We start from the raw sequence: 21,129 nt of genomic DNA on the forward strand, positions 1-21,129 counted from the left end.
TGTTATGAAGCCAGTCACACACATTTTGCTAAAGGGAGAAGTCCATGACTTCCTTATATGAGTTGTCAGTTGGCTCTTCTTTTCCTATGTGGTTGTGGCCAGCGTCTCGCTTTACTTCCTTTCTTGCTAGTTTTCCCTTCCCTCCACTGGTTCTGTATAGAAATTAGAAAAATGCTGTGATAAGGGAAGGTGGGGGGAGTGGATACCTAAAATAGATTAGAAGATCTTACTATACTCACCATATAATCAAACCTAGTGAGCTTGCAGTGGGTATGTAAACATGTTTTGGTTGCTAGGTCTTTAATGGCTGCTATTTTTGGATTCTGTACATGATTACTTCCCAACAGTGAGTCTGATGTGACCCAGCTGAGCTCTAAATGTGCTGCATATATGTTTTAAAAAAGATTCTGCTGAAGGTCGTTTATCTGATGTGCTGTGCAGTTTTTTTATTTTATTTATTTATTTATTTAAGAGGACAGATTACTCTCTCTCTCCACCACACCCCCCACTTACTCCCTCCTCATTGTTCAATAGCTCCTCTTTTGGCAAACAAGAATGTGTCCCTTGGCTGCAACACTCTCTCTGAAGGAAATAAAGAAAATAAAGAAGCATGTTAGTCTCTGTATTGATTATAGTAGATGCAAAACTGTGCCTTGAGTAAGGCTTTTGTTGTATGTAATGTGAAACAGATCCAAAAGGTCCTGTTGGGGAAGGTGTCATGCTGTAGCTAATGATTATTAAAATAGTCTTCTAATCCTGTTTAAAATACACTCTCTGTGATTAACTACACCCTTTGGAACTAAATGTTAGCAATAAACTTTAATGTTGTCATTACAATGGAGCGGTATTAACTAAAAATGTATAATGATACAGCACTGACTCACTAATAAAAGGGGATTTTACCAGGTTTAAGCATCTTAGGCATCTAGGACAAAGGTCTGAGAGAAAGGCATGGATTCTGTTCAGAATTCTGCCACTGATTTACTGTGACCTGAGGCAAGTCACTTAGTTTCTGTGCCTGTTTTCCCCTTATGTAAAAATACTTAGCTACCTCTTAAAAGCACTTCCAAGATTCGGGATTGAAAGTGGAATTGAATGATTGACTGATGGTGTGAAATGTGTGTGTGTGTGTGTGATAATGGAATATACTTCCCTCTACTTCCACCTGCTTTATAATGCTATCTGTGAGGGTTGCACATTTTTTTTGATTTTTTTTTTTAATGAAGTGTTATTATGGAAAGAAGGTCATTATTAATATGCTTCATCCATAACAGTTGCCTAAACTAGAGAGCTGTTTTAATGGAGATGCAATCATGTTGAATATAATCTACAAGGAGGAGGACTTCGGCCAGTTACCACCCCCAAAAAAAACAGAACATTTCATTTTTAAGTGACACATCACTTACAGAATCTCATCAAATCACTTTTATACAAGCCATTTCCTCAAACAATCATTTGGGTCTTAAACCCACCCTTAATTTAAGAATTTATTCCTTTCGAAGCCCATTTCATTGAGGTGATGTCCCTGGAAAGTCCAAGAAACTAGAAGCCCAGAACTTTCATGAGGGCAGGAAAATGATTTTTCTTCTTTGTGGCTTATTGTATCTCTTATCTTGTCATATAATAGAAATAATGTTTATGGCATTGAAGCTGCAGCATCACTTGGCATTTAACCATCCTCCAAAGCAGTTTATTGCTTTGTATACTCTGCCGCTATGACCATTATCCCTTAAATCTCTATTGCTTTGTAATATACGAGGCAACAAATGGTGTCTGTGATTGGCTAAATGTGGAACTGAAGCTAAGGTGTGTTTTATCGCCTGTATAATACAAATGAATATAGATTATTCCTGTTGTACAAGCTCTGATAGTAAAGAGAAAAAAGGTTCTCTTCTCTCTTTCTCTCTCTCTGAGGCTTTCCAGTGGCCAGTTGTCCCCTCCATGCTTCAGAATTTCCACCGGCATAGAATATGTAGAGTGTAAAGCCTTGCCTGCCCTGGCAGATGTGCCACCACGACAGCCACTGGTATAAGCCATCTCTGTAGACAGCGTAAACTACTGTCTGCACCGGCACAGCTTATCCCAATTCCGAGTAGGGGGCGAACTGCCCTAATGCAAAGAATGGTTTTGCCTGCCTACAGTAGGGTTTGTACTGGTGCGGGTACATCAGTGGCTGGAAATTCCCAGTGTAGGGAAATCTTAAGATGAACTATACAGGAAAAAACTCCATTGTGAAGCAGTTAGGGCTGCTGTACACAGGATCATGTAGGAAGAGAGTAAATACTAGTAGATGGCTTAATTTTCCAGTGCTGGGATTGTGTTAGGTATTGGGGGGGGGAGCAAGCCTGAACAATGAAGTGTTTTGCATATTAATTTCCTCTGTTTTTTTTACTTTAGTATTTAACTGGGGGTCTGGGGGCAGACCTGTGGTAGTAGAATGCAGTCAGAGAATATCTTCTCCATCGGCAGTAGTGGATAGAATACAATCTGAGAGAAATGCTCCTATGGTGAAGGTTGTATGTGCCTGGGCTCATCAATAAGGCTTCTGTGCAACTGGTCCCAATCCGTTAATCAGGCATGTGCACAGCGCACAGCAGCATTCAATTACAGGTTGAACCTCTTGTCTGGCACCCTCAGGACCTGACCTTTGCCAAACCAGAGAATGCTGAACCATGGGAGGTCAACACAGTATTGTAGTGAGCACAGGGCCGGCTTCAGGCACCAGTGGAGGAAGCAGGTGCTTGGGGCACCAATGGAAAGGGGCGGCACGTCCGGGTCTTTGGCAGCGGGTCTCTCAGTCCCTCTCTTCCTCTTTGAGCTGCCGCTGAAGTGCCACCGAAGAGGAAGAGGGAGCAAAGGACCCACCGCTGAATTGCTGCCAAAGAATGGAGCGGCACAATTGAGCTGCTGCCAACTGCAATGGCTTTATCTCCCCTCCCCCCCAGCCCCCTGCTTCACCCCTTGGGGTGGCAAAAAAGCTGGAGCCGGCCCTGAGTGAGCGGGTCTCTCTTTATTTTTGTCTTGCCGAGGTGAATAAACAGAACAACGTACCACTGTGCCCTTTTTCAGTTTCTATTTCTACAACAATTCCACTTTTTCTGTATCGATATTGACACATACTTACACTTAGCAGCATTACCAACACTTCCATGGCTTGCTCGTCTCTTAGATGACGTATTTAGGGGAAAAGTAGAGCTAAATACACAGAACACTGAGAGCCAGGACTGGTGACTGTAAACAAACTTTGCCGGACTGCAGAAACTTGGCCCCACCCCCAGTAAGCGGACCTCCAGCTAACTAAAATCATGATGGACCACAGATGTTGCCGGACCAGAGAGTTCTGGACTAGAGAGGTTCAACCTGTAAAACATTAAAAATATCCTTGAATTTTTTTATTTTTTATTTTTTAAACAGTTTCCCATATACCAGTTCTCCTCAGGGTCCCCCTCTCTACAAGGTTTTGTGTAGGCTGGTAATTTTAAGAAGATAAAGCAAAAGAAAATTCTAAGGACATAAAAACTAACTCTGTGTGACTCCACATGTCCACCTACTTTTATTGAAAACAGGAATTTACACCCATTTATAACCCAGCCCTAACAGTGGAATCATTACCATGCATCTGTGTAACAGAACAGGACTGGAGTTTAAAATAAAAGAGACACTGATCAAGGGGAGTGGCTTATGTGGAGAGGAGACTGAGGCTTTGTCTGCACTACAAGGTTTTGTTGACGTAAATTAAGCTGACAGTCAAAAACTGAGATGTGCATGTTCACACAACGCTCGTCTGTCGGCAGAGCATGTCCAGAACTGGTGCTCTAGCACTGACAGAGAGCAGTGCACTGTGGGTAGATATCCACTCTGCTACTCACCACCTTCTGCAGCTAGGAGTTGTAGGAAGGCAGAGTGGATCGCAGTGCATCATGGGTACAGGTTCTATGGAGTTTTTTCCATCCCAGCATTCCATGGGTTTCTGACACCGTTTTGTGGCATTTTTCAACGGTCAGTGTTTTTACTGTGTGCCTGACATTTCTGTCTGAAAGGATAGATCCCACGCTGCTCTCTACTGTTATTGTCATGAATGGTCAGGCAGTATAACATGAGCACCCATCTGAACAGGAATCAGAATTGCTTGACTTGCTGTGTGCCATGGGAAGAAACAACACCAGATTACTTTTAGCATTCATGGAGCAGCTGAACGCAGTGGACCGTCACTTCTGGTCTTGGGGAAACGAGCACTGAGTGTAGGATCACATTGTTACGCAGGTCTGGTATGATAAGCAGTGGCTGCAGGACTTTCAAATGTGGAAAGCCACAATCCTGAAACAGTGTGCGGAGCTTGCCCCAGCACTGTGGAGCAAGGATGCCAAAATGAGAGCTGCCCTATCAGTGGAGAAGTGCGGAGCAATTACTATTTGGAAGCTGGCGACTCTAGCCTGCTACCGGTCGGTTGTGAATCAGTTTGGAGTCAGGAAGTTGACCACTGGGGCTGCGGTAATTCAAATGTGCAGAGCCATTAATTGCATCCTGCTACCAAGGACTATGACTCTTTTTGCAATTTGCGTGAATATTGGATGGCTTTGTGGCAATGGGATTCCCTAACTGTGGCAGGGTGATAGATGGTATGCATATTCCATTTTTGGTCCTGGACCATCTTGCAACAAAGTACATCAAGAGAAAGGGGTACTTCTCTATGGTATTGTAGGTGCTTGTGGATCACCCTGCGCATTTAATTGACATCAATTCAGGGTGGTCCAGGAAGGTGCATGACGCATGCCTCTTCAGAAACAATGGCCTATATAGAAAGCTCCTAGCAGGGACTTTCTTGACCAGAAGATTCCAGTGGGGGGGATGTTGAAATGCCCGTAGTGATCCTGGGAGACCCAGTGTACCACTTGCTTTCGTGGCTCATGGAAGCCTTACACAAGAAATCTGGACAGCAGCAAGGAGCCCTTCAACAATAGGCTGAGCAGGTGCAGAATGGCTGTAGAATGTGCCTTTGGCAAATTAAAAGCGCGCTGGTGTTGCTTTTATGGCAGGTTAGCCCAAAAGAGGAAAATATTCCGTGGTCATAGCAGCATGCTGCACACTCCATAATACTTGTGAGGCTAAGGGCTGGTCTACACTGGGGTGGGTGTGTTGATGTACGGATACGCAACTTCAGCTAACGGAATAGCATAGTTGCAGTCGATCTTATTTCGACGTACCTCCTGTCCTCACGGCACGGGATTGACGGCCGCAGCTCCCCCGTTGACTCCACCAGAGCGAGAGGTGGAAGTGGATTTCTGGAGTCAACAGGAGTGCGTTTGGGGATGGAGTCATCTCATCTAGACAAGATGCAATAAATTGATCTCTGATAGATTGATCGCTACCCGCCTATCCAGTGGGTAGTTTGGACGTACCCTAAGGATGAAAAGCTTCCCCCAGGGTGGAGCATGGTGGCGGATCGCCTGGCTGCTGAATTTGACCAGCCGGATACCAGGGCTAATAAAGGGACACAATGGGAGGCTATTCGAATCAGGGAGGCTTTGAGGCACCATTTTGACAATGAGCCCCAGTAATGTGTTTTTTTTCTATACAGCACTCTGCCATGCTTTGTTAACTTGCTGCCTTGCATAAAAATTTGTGGTGATTCCTGACAGGGACTTGTAGTCAGCAAATGATCAAATTGACAGTGTGTATTACTACCAGCAGCAACAACCACATGTACAAGACCAGAAAAGACTGCTTATCTTTCAAAGTTTGTTTCATTAAATTAACAACACACCCTGCACAAGTGATTGCTGATTGGCATGGGAAGGTTTCCTAGAATGGGGAAAGGAACAAAGCAGCACTTCCAAGGAATCTTCAGCAGAGGATTGGCAAGTACCACCAGGAAAGTTTTTTCCTAGAGATCTCTGTTTGCATTAACACTGTTCTGCCACACTGTTGAGCTGCACAGAGGAATGTGAAGCACATGTCCAAGACTAGCTGTGTTTGCATTTCTATCCCTTCACCGTCTTTAGAATATACAAAGCAAAGGACAGCTCTGTCTTATAACATAAGAATGGCCCTACTGGGTCGGACCGTGGGTCCATCTAGTTCAGAATCCTGTCTTCTGACAGTGGTCAGTGCCAGGTGCCCCAGAGGGAATGAACAGAACAGGTAATCATCAAGTGATCCATCCCCTGTCACTCATTCCCAGCTTCTGGCAAACAAAGGCTAGGAACACCATTCCTGTCCATCCTGGCTAATAGCCATTGATGGGCCTATCCTCTATGAATTTATTTAGTTCTTTTTTGAACCCAATTATGGTCTTGGCCATCACAACATCCTCTGGCAACGAGTTCTGCAGGTTGACTGTGCGTTATGTGAAGAAATACTTCCTTTTATTTGTTTTAAACCTGCTGCCTATTAATTTCACTTGGTGACCCTAGTTCTTGTGTTAGTTCATATAACTGAACAGCATCAACTCGAAAAGATCACTTATCAGAGCTCTCCTCTTCCATATCATGCATGCTAGAGACTGACTGCTGGGCCTGGCTAGACCAGGGGTGGGCAATAATTTTCACAGGGGAGCCACTCCGTAAATTTTGGTAAGTCGTCATGAGCTGCACATTTCTACTGTATTAAGGAAGGGAGTTTGGCTGCAGGAGAGGGCACAGGGTCTGGGATGGAGTTTGGGTGCAGGAGGGATCTCTGGGCTGGTGTGAGTGTTGGGGTGCAGGTGAGGGGTGTGGGCTCTGGGAGGGAGTTTGAGTGTAGGAGGAGGTTCTGGCCTGGGGCAGGAGGTTGGGGTGCGGGAGAGGGTGTGAGGTGCAGATTCTGGCTGAGAGGTGCTTACCACAGGTGGCTTCTGGCCGGTGGCTCAGGCAGGTTGCCTGCTTGCTGTGGCCCCACACTACTCCTGGAAGTGGCTGTGGCCAGCTGCTACTGGCACGTCTCTGCGTGCCCCTTGGGAGGAGGGGGGCAGCGAATCTCTGTGTGATGCCCACACCTACAAGCATTGCCCCCGCAGCTCCTGTTGGCTGGTTTCTGGCCAAAGGGGAACTGTGAGGATGGTGCTGGGGCGGAGGTAGTGTGCAGAGTCATGCTGGAAGTGGCGTGGGGCCACAGCAGGCACACAGCCTGTCTGAGCACCCCGCTACGCTGTGGGACTTCTAGCGGCCCAGAAATTGCGAGGGGGCAGCCCAAGATCCTGGCGGGCCAGACAGAAATGTTAGATGGGCTGGATCCGGCCATTGGCTAGACCCCTATGGATTGGAGAAGAAGTCTGGATGTGCCACTGGACAACCCTGCCGTGTCCACCACATAATCCTCCAACTCGACCTATTCATCCACGACTTGGTCCTCAGGGTTGAGTCCATTGTCTCCAGCCCTACTGAAGTATCAATGAGGCTCTTGGTAGTGGAGGTGAGGTCACTGCCAAGGATGGCCTCCAGGTCCTTATAAAAGTGGCAGGTCTTCAGCGCAGCACCAGAGCGATGGTTTGTCTCCCTTACGTTCTGGCATGTCTGCCTCAACTCCTTTATCTTGGTATGCTCTGATATGTGTCCTGTTCTTAGCCCTTATCCAACAAGTCACAGGAAATCTGACATAGGTATTAAAGTTCCTATGGCTGGAGTGGAACTGGGACTGCACAGCCTCCTCTTCCCACAGTGCTAGCAGATCCAACAACTCAGGTGTGCTCCAAGTGGGAGAGCGTTTGCTGTGTGGAGCTGCCATAGTCAGCTGGGAAGATGAAATGTGAGCTGTCCATGCCAAGAAAACAGGAAGTGGGATTTTAAAAAAATCCCAGGCCTTTAAAGGGGGAGGGACAGATCCCTGTGTACTGGGTGCAGGGCAGCAGAGTTCAAACTGCTGACCAGAGTAGTCAAGATGAGCATTGTGGGACTCCTCCTGGAGGCCAGTTATAGAGACGTAAGCAAGCGCGGTGTCTACACTGACACTTTGTTGATTATAACTTTGCCACAAAAAGCTCTAAGCCTCTCATGGAGGTGGTTTTATTTTGTCGGCAGAAGGAGCATTGCAGCGTGCAGACCTCCCGTTTTTGTTTTTTTCCAAGGGAAGCTGACTTTTGTTGACAAAACTGTGTGATGTAGACAATGTCAATAAGCCTGTTGGACTAAAATCTTTTTTTGGCTGACAGTTCCCTTGTCAGATAAATATTGAATAAAATTCTGGATAAATGGTCAAACTTGAACAACACCTACGACAATGTAGAGGCAAAATTTCATTCCATTTTCAAGCTTTCATTCTTTGCCTGGGTTTTGTTGCCCAGTGCATGTATATGGTATGCTTGATCATGAGCTCTCCTTGTATTGCTGCTGCACCTAAAAGACTTAAAGATCTGAACCATAAATTGTAATTTCATTGCTATTAAATTCTTCAAGGAAGCATCTAAGGATACCTTGAAAGATTCCTAGCAGGATAAACTTGGTCTTCCTCCTACCTCATTTATCCTTGTCTGAAACTGCCATAGCTGCATAAAACTAAAGAAAAAAATTCTACAGAGAAACATTTTGGTTAAAATCCTTCTAGTATGTTACTGGAATGCAGGTTTACGGAAGTATTTTCTTTCAGATTAAGGCCTTTTCCAGTACCTACATACCAAGCACAAAGTGGTAGATGGTACGTATTATACTGTTATTGCTTGGAGACTTGAGAAATGAGAGTTCATAGTAAGAGTAGTTGTTGCTTATAGGAGCTCTTTTAGTTTTTAGTATTGCATTGATTTTGTTTTTTAAGAATTGGAACTCTTGTATTTTCAGTGCAGTGAAATAACGTGTCCTGCCTCTCACTGAAAATCTATTTTTGGAAGTGGGCAGATGGAAGCTAATTTTGAATAATAAGCTGAAAAAGGCATCTGAAACCAGTAAACTTTTATTTTTTACACACCTATAACTTAACAGCCAAACCAATTTAAACCAAATTGGATAATAAAAAAAAAAAAATTGCTTCTATGCTGAGTCCCTGTATGCCAAGTTCCAACCTGGAATGAATTTTTATGACCATATTATAAACCCCCTAGAAATGAAGGTTTAAAATGGAAATGTTGACAGACCTTTAACTACAAAAGCACTATAATAGAACTACTTTTTCTAAAATGGCTGTTTTAAAGTATAATTAAAGACTTAAATAATATTTAGTAGCAACATTTTCTATATTTTGTGAAACTTAATCATTCCTATGGCTAGTATTCATTGCAAATTTTAAGAATACCACTCCTGCTTTACATTTGAAGCACGCCTGCTGTGCTGTACTGGCAGAGACGCTTGTCTGTCAAATAGAAGAGGGTCTGAAAAGGTTTCTGAATTCCCCTTTTTCTAAAGAAGAATATAGATACCAGTGCATTTAATGGGACTCTGCTGTGGGCATGTCAAGTAACTTCAATGTCAATCACCTCCGAAAAAGTAAGCTTTTAATAACAAAAAAAAAACCTATAAAAAATAACCAGGAATAGGACTTTCTGCCAGGAGAACAAGTCTTTCCCTTCTCCCTGTTGAGGTTTTAATTAGGGATTGCACTTTAATATGATGGCTGCCATCTTCTCATCAGGACACGCTACTAGGATTTTTGGGCAGTAACTGCACTTTAGGATAATTTATTTAGATAGCAAGTCTACCAGTATTTAAAAAAAAAAAAAACATGGGTCTGAGCCTGCCGCTCATAATTTGCAGAACTCTCATTGACATTAGTAGGGAGTTAGGTGCTCCAGACTGTTTGCAGGGTGGTGGTAGTGGGGTTGTATATTGCAAAACCCCAAAAAGGTCTGTATTACTTCGAGACCCCTAGTCTTTGCTAACTCTTCCCCTTTTTGCATTCCCGCCTAAAGTTGGCAAAAGCCAGCTCCAATTGACTGTGTAAAATTACTCCCTCTCCCCCTACCCCATATACAAGGGATATTGGCCTCCCCAGCTTTGCAGTGTGTTCTGTAAGGATTTTTGCACCATTGCGATAAGGGTGCATTAAAGTAGGTGGACCCCTGAGATTTCTGTAAAGTAGTACTGACCTTACTGCATAGTTACAGATGGAAAAGTGAATCTCTTAATGTCACCTTCTTACACACCATACTGGATCCGCTTTTGAGTCCTTGGTTGATCAGACAGCAAGTGTGAAAAATGAGGACGGGAGTGGGGGAAGTAATTGGAGCCTATATAAGAAAAAAGCCCCAAATACTGGGACTGTCCCAATAAAATTGGGACATCTGGTCACCTTACACTGTCCTGTTGACAAAAACAAGTGAAGATTGAGCTGGATTTCATTCTGCCTTTGGCATGGTCCACTGCTGCCAGATATGTACTGTGGGAGAAGCGTTTTGTTACTGATGACCATGGAGGTAGAGAGAACACCGTTTGACCTTTTGCCCTACGTTTCAGAGTGCATTTGCAGCTCTAGCCATAAGAGAACTTGTCTATGAGTTAATTTGCTATGGAAACTTAAATATAACATACAGTAAAATATACAGAACTCAATGACACTGAAAAGGCCCCCCCTTTCCTACAGAGACCCAGGGCAGGAATCACTTCAACCTTAACCCACTTATTAAGGGCTGGATGGAGAGGCCTGATTCTGCCCTATAGAGGCAGCTGCAGCACCAATGACTGGAGGCCACTTTTGAAAGCACAGGAATACGCGGATGGGTGTGCCAAGCACACCACAGTCCAGCAAAACTGGCTTGTTTAACACAGTCAAAAGCCATCCTTTTAAAGAGGTTTTGTAGTGAAGAAACATTCTAGTCTGTCAACTAAGGCATGATGTACACAAATCCCAGGTGTTCTACTCTTCAGTCATTTGTCACCCATTTTGATGGCTTGTCACATTGGCAGATTTGAAGGTTGAGAGCTGTGATTTTTATAAGAATAATGTCTTCTTTTCTGAGCATATCTGCACTGTGTGTGCCTGGAAAGCTTGTTGATATCCCCTGAAAGGTGCTTCAGAAATGTAATATTTCTGTCTAGCTACTGTGTTAATGAAGACGTCACGTCTGCCCATTCTGTGTGGTCACACGTGGCACCATAAATCTTGGTGTTCCAGACAAAGGGGCTCATGGAGACTGCTGCAGACATATCACTGATGTGGCTGTAGAGAGAGCGTTCACTTTATAACATTTGAAAACAGCTACATTTTGAACTAGAAGTCAATTCGGTAGCCGCCTCCTTCTGGTGACATGAAGTAAATATGTATATACACACACAAGGAATTAAATAGTTTAAAAGAAATCGCACTGCATTCCTTTCTAGCTGTTAATTCAAGGAATATTCTCAGAAATGAAGAAGTGGGATGTATGTTTGCAGTGCTGTTGTATTGGGATGTGATCTTACTACCAAATTTCATTGCAGAGATGAGTGAGGAGGTAACTAAAAGCCTTATGATGATGATTCTCTTTTATAACATGGCTATCCATTCTGGTGAACTGCTGTTCCAAAGTCATCCCTTGATCGGTTTTTTTCAGCGATGCTGTTGCTGTAAGATGCCTTAGCAATTAAAATCAGTAAAATATTGACTTTGGCTTCAAACAAACCATTGCTTGGATTTTCTTCACACACACCAGCAATATTGGAAAGGTTATGCTGAGGCTGTAGACCACCTCTTGAGGCTTTAAAATCTAGAGATCATCTTTAAATCAAGTTCTGCCAACAGAACTGATATAGAGAGATGATGTGTATGTTGGGACATTTTCTGCTGCCACATGACGCATTGTCCTGCAATCAAACACTCAGATACTTGGCGTCAAGTACAAGGCCACACAGAAGAAATAAACATATGGCTGTGGAATAGCTAAGGATCTGAATGGATATAGTTACATTTCTCTTGCTCCTCTTGTACTGTGACTATCTGTGAAGCTCCTCTAAGTGCAGCTACTTTTGGAGCAAAGGAGCCAGTTGATACGCAGAGTTTTCTGTGACGGCATAGTTGAGGGGGTGTATTTTTGGCTATGTACACCAAGGCAACACCTCACCATTGCTCTTTTCATTGACATCTTTGTTTTACAGAGCCAGAAAGATCTTCAAAAAAAGATCATCTTCAAGCTTATCCCTTTGTCTCTCCAAAAGGAGTAGACAGAATCTAATGCTGTTGCAGTTTGAACCTCTGCTTCCAGGGAAGCATTCATGTGCACTGTTAAGCCATTCACTTCTCATTGGGCAGCTCTGAAGGAGAAAGTTGTAGGTTTTGTATATACAGTAATGCTTTTGGCATTCATTTTATCTGTTAACTGCTATAGATAGGTTCTGGTTAAGAATTGTTCTTTCTCTGAGGGTTCTGATGCCTATCTAACTCAAAGGAGAGTGGGGAGTGAAACCTGCCTCAGTAATGTAATTAGTTTGGATACCAGTCAAGTAGATTGTCCCCCCTGCTTGGAAACTGGGCTTTCCACAGTGCATTGGATGCAGATTTAGCAGCAGTATTCATTGATATATGTGCTTTACTATGGACTTAATATTTAAAAGAGGGTATTAACACTCTTCTCTCTATGGATTACTGAATGTGAGCGTCCCACTGCACGCATTTCACACCTGCAAATGCCAGTTGGTTGTGCTGCAAGCAGAGTTTTGCCAGCCAGCATAGCTAATAGAACCGATCTGGAATATCTCATGTGGTGCCAGATTTCGAATTATTTTTAATTTTTTTTTTTGTTTTTGCTGAGTGTACCAAGATAGTCATGAAAGCCTGCCTTGTTCTGATTCCTGTTTCTGGTTATCCCTGATCCACAACAGTTGAGCATCCTTCTCTTTGGAACCAGAATCAGCACTGCAGGGAAAACATGGCGGTTTCACTTTCTAAGCCTTTGTAGTGTTGTCAGTCTGATTTTGAGTGGATTGGCTGTGAACAAACGCAGTGAAAACTCTCTGGCACGCGGCTCACCAGGGTAAGCACATTGTGGTCTGGGCCCGGTTGTTTACCTGCTGCCTTGGCAGGTTCGGCTGATCGCGGCTCCACTGGCCACGGTTCGCCGTCCCAGGCCAATGGGGCTGTGGAAGCAAGTGCGGGCGAGGGATGTGCTGGTCGCTGCTTCCCGCCACCCCCATTGGCCTGGAATGGCAAACCGTGGCCAGTGGGAGCCGTGATTGGCCAACCTGCTGACGCGGCAGGTAAACAAACTGGCCCGGCCCGCCAGGGTGCTTACTGTGGCAAGCCACGTGCCAGAGGTTGCCAACCCCTCTGCTAAGACATCAGTATTGATCACTGTTTGCAAGTTCATTAACCTCATGTGATCCCATCTGTGATTGATCTTTCCTATATGGATCTACTTTTGCTATTTTGATCTACTACGACAGGGGTTGGCAACCTTCAGCATGCAGTCCCATCAGGGTAATCTGCTGGAGGGCAGAGAGAACCATTTGTGTTGCCATGCCGGCCAGGCACAGACCCCCGCAACTCCCAGTGGCCGGGAACAGCGACCGCGGCCACTGAGAGGGCTGCGCGGGGGCCGTGCCTGCGGATCGGTCAACTTAAAGAAAAACCGCCTCGGGGCCCACCATAGATTACCCTAATGGCCATGGTGCAGCAGGTTGCTTGACCCCGGTACTAAAGACCTGCAGAAGTCATCCTCAAATGGCTGGATGGTTTCCAGCAACGGCGCCTCAGGAGGGATTCCTCAGGAGCAGCTGGGAAGGACCGCCACAGTAACATCAAGCGTTCTCTCTGCAGACCATAATCCCAACATTATGGAAGTGCAGATCAGGAAACACCAGCGGCACGGGGCTGGCTGCCGTGTACATATGCCTGACACTCGCCTCCCGAAGCTAGTACCCTTTTCTCAATTAAGTGAGGGAAGGAAGGGCTCGTGGATGGCAGCGAAAGCTCTTCACAGACCTACTGAAAGTACACCTTAAAAGGGAGGCATCCACCCAACAAACTGGGAGGACTCGGCACAGAACATAACACAGCTGTGCCACACCATACACCAAGCCACAGCTCACCTTGAGGAGACAGACGTGCTCATGAGACAGAGAAGCGACAAAAGAGGAAAGAAAGGGCACAACACTCCAGCCAACAACTGTCTCCTCCAAGATCCCACCTGTCACTTCTGTGGGAAAATCTGCAGGGCAGAAATTGGGCTCCTTAGCCATTTAAAAATCCACCAATGAACCCCTTGGCAGACAACATCCTCGCATTGAGGGATAGTCGAAGACTATGAGCCGGTCCTAAAATATGTCACCAGTTCCTGAGGTTTAGAAGAGAGAAGGTTTTTGTAGTGGGATCTAATCTGTTTCTAATCAGCCTTTAATGACTGCTAATATACTGTTGAGGAAGCTTGGGCCTGAGCTTCACATTAGTTAATGTGAGGAAGAGTCCTCGTGAAGATAGGGCTGTTTGTAGTTTTCACACATGAGTAGGTGAGGAAGTCTCAACCTGCTAACATTATTTTTGCTACCATTTTACTGTGGTAGCTGATACCTTTTTTCATAGTGTGGTTACACCCTCAGTTTGGTCAGTGCCTTCTCAGCCCTCCATGTAGCTGATTGAGATGGCCCTAGGCTTCTTCTAACACAGCTTTTTCCCTTCCCTATTGTAGACAGTACCAAAGAGTCCAGCATTACTGCCCAGAAAACTTCCATTCTCCTCTGATTCAGAGTCTTGATCAGCTTTTCTCTTGGTCTCTCCAGTGACTGCATGCTAATTGTCATTGTCTACCAGAAGACTGTTAATAGTTTTTTAACGGTGGTGTTCAGGATCCTTTAGAACTGTTCCTAGCAAACAGAAATGCAATTTGAATCCATCTCTGTTCCTAAAGTGACTCTCCCAAAGGGAGGTGGGTAATGTGATGAAGTGGAATATTTTGTAGTATTTTTTAATCCTATTTATGCCTCAGTTTCCCCTATATGCTGCATTGTTACCCAGTGATTGGAAAGAGTCTGTTTGCTCTCAAGGCAGGGAAAGAGAGATAAGTGTGGGTGTTGCCTAACTATCTGGGCCTTGGTCTCCATTTGAGAAGGCAATGGTGAATCCAGTCGCCAGGATATTGGCACCTAGCAACCAACAACACAGAGGGATATGTACTTCTCAGCCTCTCCTTAAGGAAGCTGATCAACAGTCCACCTGCTGGAGATCAAAGGACTGAAGAGAGATGAAGTGGGGGAGATAAGAGTTGACTGCTGGAAGGAATCAGGGCTCTCACCTGAAGTATGACAAAGGATGTCCGATAGAGACAGAGCTAGAACCAAGGGGTTCACTACAGCTTGGCTAGAATCTGAGCTAACCAGAATGGACTATGCTTTAACCTAAGGACTTCCTATGCTGTGTTCCAGTTAACGAATAAACCCCACTGTTTTCACAGTGCTGTTTCAGTGTCACTGCAAATGCTTGGTGAGATGCATTAACCTCTGGAGGATGTACAAATCTCCATCAGGAGTCCATCTCCGTTGGACTTACTGAACGGAGCTCAGTAATGAAGCAGGAGTACTGAAGGCCCTGAGGTTCAGTCCCAGGAGGTGGTGAAGCTGTGAGATATCCCGAAGGAAGACTGAGACCTGTAGGGGATCTGGCACACTGAAGGGGTTCCTTCTAGACACGGTTCCAAAGCTGGGGCCATAGCACTGATCCTGTAGATCCCTGGCAAGTACTGGGAAGTATTTAAATTGAACTGTCTGGACTGATGATTTGTATTATGCAAAGTTGGAAACTAAGTTTTGATTCCATGTCTGACTTTCTTCTCAGCCCAGCAGCTGCTAGGTATTTCTAAGGTAGCATGTTTAACAATTGATTGATCCATGTTGGCAGATGGTTTAGTGATGTCAAATGTGACCTTTGAGTGAGGTGGAAAAAACAGGTCTTGTGTCCTTTTATGCTTAATCAAAAGAAGGCCTGAAGGACTTTCAGTGTTTTAATTTATTTATTTTTTTAAATAGTATTTCAGGTTCTGGCAAGGCTGGAAGTGTCTATGATGGTAAGAGAGCTCATGTACCTGATAAAATCGCAAAATGTGACTATGAAAGAGAAATTCAGAGAAGGGATTTATAGGGACTACTTTAAACTTTGGGGTGCTTTTCTTAGCACCTCTCTAACCAATGACTTAAAAAAACCTTTGTAAAAGATTCAGCAGCTTCATCCCTTCAACTGAAATGCTAAGAGCTCACAATAAACATCTCTTATTTCCCAGGTGTCTTCTTAAAAACAGTCCTGAGATTTCTAAGGGATTGTCTACACTGAAAATGCTGCGCTGGTGTAGGTGCGCTGCTGTAGCAGTTAGGGCTGGTCTACACTGTGGGGGGGATCGATCTAAGATGCACAACTTCAGCTACGCTATTCTCGTAGCTGAAGTCGAAGTATCTTAGTTCAACTTACCTGGCGATCCTCATGGTGGCGAATCAACTGCTGTGGCTCCCCCGTCGACGCTGCTTACTCCTGCCGAGGTGGAGTACGGGCATCGATTCGCAGATTGATTTATCGCGTCTAGATGAGATATGATAAATCGATCCTCTATAGATCAGTTACTACCTGCTGATCCGGCGGGTAGTATAGACATACTCTTAGTGAAAATGCTACTTACTCCCACAAGAGTTTCTCCTGTAGGCATAGGTACTCCACCTCACAAGAGACGGTAGCTTGTCGAGGGGAGAAGCCCTCTGGTTGGCATAGCACTGTCTACACTGGTAGTTAGGTTAGTATAACTTTGTCGCTCAGGGATGGGGAAAATCCACAGCCCTGAGTGATGTAGTTTATATCAACATAAGTTGGTAGTGTAGCCCAAGCTTGTGTACATCAGGGTGTGTCACACCTGGGCTAGCCCTGTGTTACACCCGTGCAGTACATCTACACAGGGGAGGTTGTACTGGTATCTAGCTACAAGGATGCAGAAAGCACTGTTGTAGACACACCCAGGAGTTTAAAAAATCAAAACGTTCAGGCCCTCTTCATCGTAAAGAAACAGAAGAGGGCACAAGGCCAGTTTTTAGTATTCTTCAGAAGTCACCTTTGAAAACAAAATTCTGCTAGAAGTTGGTGACACATAGGGTGGGATATAAAATATAGGATAAATGAGGTATTGGAGTTTCAACAGGGATACAAAGGGCCTATGCAGTTGTTTCATTTATGCTGTTCGGAAAAGATTCCCGGAGAACCTCTAGTGAGGGTAAATCTCGTGAGGATCATGGCATTGTCTTTATTTAACACCTGCTTAATGATGCAAGCTGAGAAACTGCACCACCACTTCGCAAAGCACGTGTACCAGCTGTTTGTTTATATGCTGGATTAAAACATTAAAAACATTAAAGTCCTAAAATTCCCCCTAAGTAAACATCTAGACAATAAAGAATTGTCTGTGTATAAAGGATGGTAGTGGGAGAATCCTGCAGCAGATCAAAACAAGCTGTAAATTAATCTCAGCAGTAAAGCTTGCTAAATTAGACCAGTTCATAAAGTGAAGATAGTGCAAGATGTAATAGTCTGTCTTTCAAACTGTTAAAGTTTTTGCCTTTTGAACTTCTTCAAGTTATTTATAAACAGTGAATCTGTCTTGTGTAGTTGTTACTTACTCATCTTGGTCAGATAAGCAAGGTTTATTTTGGGGAGTAGACAGGTGAAGGTTTTATGGTTGCTAGTGTAATTGACTAGGATTCAAACATCACCTGTTGCCTTTTATCCTCTTACATGCTGAGAGGATTTAGTTCAGACTTTCTGGGCAGTCAGAGAGCATGCTTTTGAGGCTGTATAACAGAGGCAAGACAATGTATGGCACAAACAGGTTCATAAAGTAACAGCAAGGGACAGAGATTAGCAGTCCAGACTTGATTGTAATCTAAAAACATGGTGGAGGCTGTAGCCTTGGTCTTGTTTTTATTCATTATGTGTGGAGTTTTCTGGACTATTTACTTTCTTTTCATAGCATTGGGTCAGATCTCATTTGCTCACCCACATTCTGATACAGCTGGACATATAATCTTATTTCTAAAGGAATTTCAATGAACTGTCTAAATAGGACTCTATTAACATTGCAAGTGCATGGTTTATTTAGACTCACGCCTTTCCTTTTGCCTCTGGTGTCCTAGAAATCTGCTAAGTGACAGTTCAGTCTGGATATGTCCACACTGCAGGGTAGGCCAGGGTTAGCAGAATTCAGGTTTGTTGACCCTGGCTTTAACGTAGAGCTTGAGCATCTACACTCATTTGCAACCCCATGTTAGGAATTGTTGAACCCTGGAGCTTTAGCATCTACACTGCATTATGCAGGCCCAAGTCCAACCACTCATATCCAGACTTCCCAGTGTCCTTGCAAAACGTGGCCGTGATAGCCCTTTGTTTATGGTGCAGTGTGGGGAAACTCAACTGTCCACAAAACTTAAATGACCAGAGGACAAAGAAAATCAGCCCAGGGATTGTGGGATACTTTCAGTGAACTCTCAGAGCATGAATTCGGTGGGCTGTGTCTATACTACAGAGCAATAGGGCTTGAACTCTGGATCCTGGCTTGACTCAGGCTTGGTCCCTCCACCCCTGCGAGGTCCTGGGAACCTGGGTCTGAGCCCTGGGTTAGTGTGATTTATGTGTAGACAAAAAGGGGGGGGGAGCGGGTGTTAGGTTTGAGTCTGCATTTGAATCCTTTGCTTACATTGCAGTGTAGAGGTACTGTGACTGGATACTCTGAGTCCCAAAGATACAGGTGCAGTCTCTTCCTTATGAAATTTTTGCTGTTGGCATCTTACTACTTTGCTTCAACATTTATTTGTTAGCAATTTTTACATGAGAGGATTAATATGATCTTTTAGTTTGGCAGTTAGGAGAAAACCCTTTTTACTGTGTGTTTTGGAATTAGTTAAAAATAAATTGAGCGCTGTGTTATATTGGCTCCATCTTTTGAGAGTATCTTTGTACAAATGTTTAAGATTTATAATAATCTAAAATAAAATTGAGGCACTCCCCTTTTACAGCAAGGGCGTTTTTATCATAATTTGCATCTGATAAAGCAGAAAAGCAGCTGTTCAAGGTACTCTTAGAACATCAGCAAAATAACATTGGTGACCTGTAGATTTCTACATCACAAAATCAGCACACAGTTGGTGCCTCAGCTGAGTAATCTCTGCTCAAGAGAGGTTCAGAATTGTAAGTGTGGAAGGGAAGGAAAGCTGTAGATCAGAACCAAAGTGCAATTGGCAAAGCCATGTGGAGAAAAGCTTTCGCACAGCCTTCTTGCATTGCGCTTGGCTCTATCAATTCTAATTTCTCTAGCACTTACAGTTTATCCACTTAATTTTTGTTCAGGGGTTGCAGCTGGAAAGTAAAAAAAAATGTTAAAAGGCTTTACCATTAGCCAGGAGTAGCTAAGAAGGCAATTATAACTGCACATTAGTAAAGCACCAGACCCAGATTAATTGCATCTGGGGATTCTGGAACAACAGACAGAGGCTTTTTGTGGGATTTCACCGGCCCTTTAAGTACACAGATAGTACGTAGGACTGGGAGCTCGCTAATATACTTCCTAAACTTAATCCTTTTGTGCAGACAGTTGAAATCTCACAGTTGTCAACTTATGAAAGCTGAAAACATTCTAAGGAGTTAAGAAAAGAACATTAGAAGAGCAAAGAAACACTAGTTTATACATGTAAACCTGACTTGACTTGTAGTGAAGAAATTGGCAACTTTTGAAAGACTAGATTGCATAACAATTACAGATGACTAATGCAAGGGACAGCCAGACTAGATCAGGATATGGAAAATTGACTCTCACATTCTAATTTTCTGGGTATTTCACTGAATCCATTTATAAGGCGGAGTGGATGAGGCTTTGAGGGGGACCAGAGCACTATGCAGAATGATTTGCACAGTCATAAAGCTGAAGATGCAGTATGGAAATTGTTGAGAGATCAGGTATTTTTCAGAGCGCTTCAGAGTCTGAGAATTTCTTCAGTGAACCTTTTAATGAAAAGATTGTCCAGTGTCCAGTCATTCATGATCTCCAGAACAACCTCCCCTTCCATGTGTGATCACATAATGCCCCTGTAGCAGCTATAGTAATTTCTTACATGGAAAAATAATTGGAAAGTATCTAACATTTGTAGCTGGCCCACAGTATAATTTAGTAGCTGGAAATCGAGTAGCACCATTTTACCAAGTCAGTTTTTTATACACTATCAGTGTTCCACAGGTCACTGTTGATCTAGATTAAGAATTCATTTGAAGTCAGTGAATGGAAGCATCTCAAGATGTACTTGATATTCTATAGGATGATTAAAAAACGGGAATCTCAAGTAGGAGTAAAGAGGTTATTTTGCCTCTGTGTTTGGCACTGGTGTGAATACTGTGTTCCAGTTCTGGTGTCCACAATTTAAGAGGAGTGTTGATAAATTGGAGAGTTAAGAGAAGAATGATAAAAGGATTAAAAAGCAGTCCTTATAGTGATAGACTCAGGGACATCAATCTGTTTAGTTAAACAATGAGAAAAAGTTTAAGGGGTGACTTGATTAGTCTATAAGTACCTACATGGGGAAGAAATATGTAATAGTCTCTTCAGTCTAGCAGAGAAAGGTATAACACAATCCAATGGCTGAAAGTTGAAGCTAGCCAAGTTGAGAGTGTAAATAAGGCGTACCTTTTTAAGAGTAATTAACCATTGGAATAACTTATCAAGGATTGTGGTGGATTCTTCATCACTGATCATTTTTAAATCAAGAGTGGATGGTTTTTTCTGAAAGGGCTGCTCTAGAAATTCTTTTGGGGAAGTTCTATGGCCTGTGTGATATAGGTCAGACTAGGTCAGTGTTCCCTTCTGGCTTTGGAATCCATGAAGATGGAAAATGATTAGTGAATGGGAAGATGACACACAAGGGACAGCATTAGGGCATCTCATTTACCTTGTATATGTTGCTACTTAAAGAGTAGCACAACCTGCTGGTAACAGAGAAAGAGGGGACAGAAAATAGATATCCTGAAGAATCCCCACTCTAACACACCTTTAGTAGAAGAGATGGTCACAGCTACCAAGGTGCACCAACCAAGCCAACAACTTCCAACAGCCAGATGCAAGTTCATTCATTTAGGAGCATACGATGTAGGCCAGGGGTGTCCAAACTTACTGATCTTCCAAGCCACATACGACAGTCTTCACAAGTTCAAGAGCTGGTGTATACCTGTCAGGGCTCTGGGCTTCAGTCGCGTGGGAGGCACTTGCTGGGGCTCAGGGCTTCAGCCTTGCTCCTGTTGAAGCCCTGCGCA

General features: G+C 43.8%; 1 protein-coding gene across 3 annotated transcripts in view; it reads left to right on the top strand.

Moving 5' to 3' along the window:
- Positions 1–8,581: 8,581 nt before the first annotated feature.
- ATF7 (activating transcription factor 7) overlaps positions 8,582–21,129 on the top strand; it is a 65,208-nt gene continuing 52,660 nt past the window's right edge. For all 3 annotated transcript variants that reach the window (XM_030554434.1, XM_030554435.1, XM_030554436.1), the window contains exon 1: positions 8,582–8,607. In XM_030554434.1, the coding sequence (XP_030410294.1) occupies positions 8,605–8,607 (3 nt within the window). In that variant the 5' untranslated portion in view covers positions 8,582–8,604. The remainder of the gene's footprint in view (positions 8,608–21,129) is intronic.

This window comes from Gopherus evgoodei, chromosome 3 (genome assembly GCF_007399415.2).
Source record: "Gopherus evgoodei ecotype Sinaloan lineage chromosome 3, rGopEvg1_v1.p, whole genome shotgun sequence".
Taxonomy (NCBI): Eukaryota; Metazoa; Chordata; order Testudines; family Testudinidae; genus Gopherus; species Gopherus evgoodei.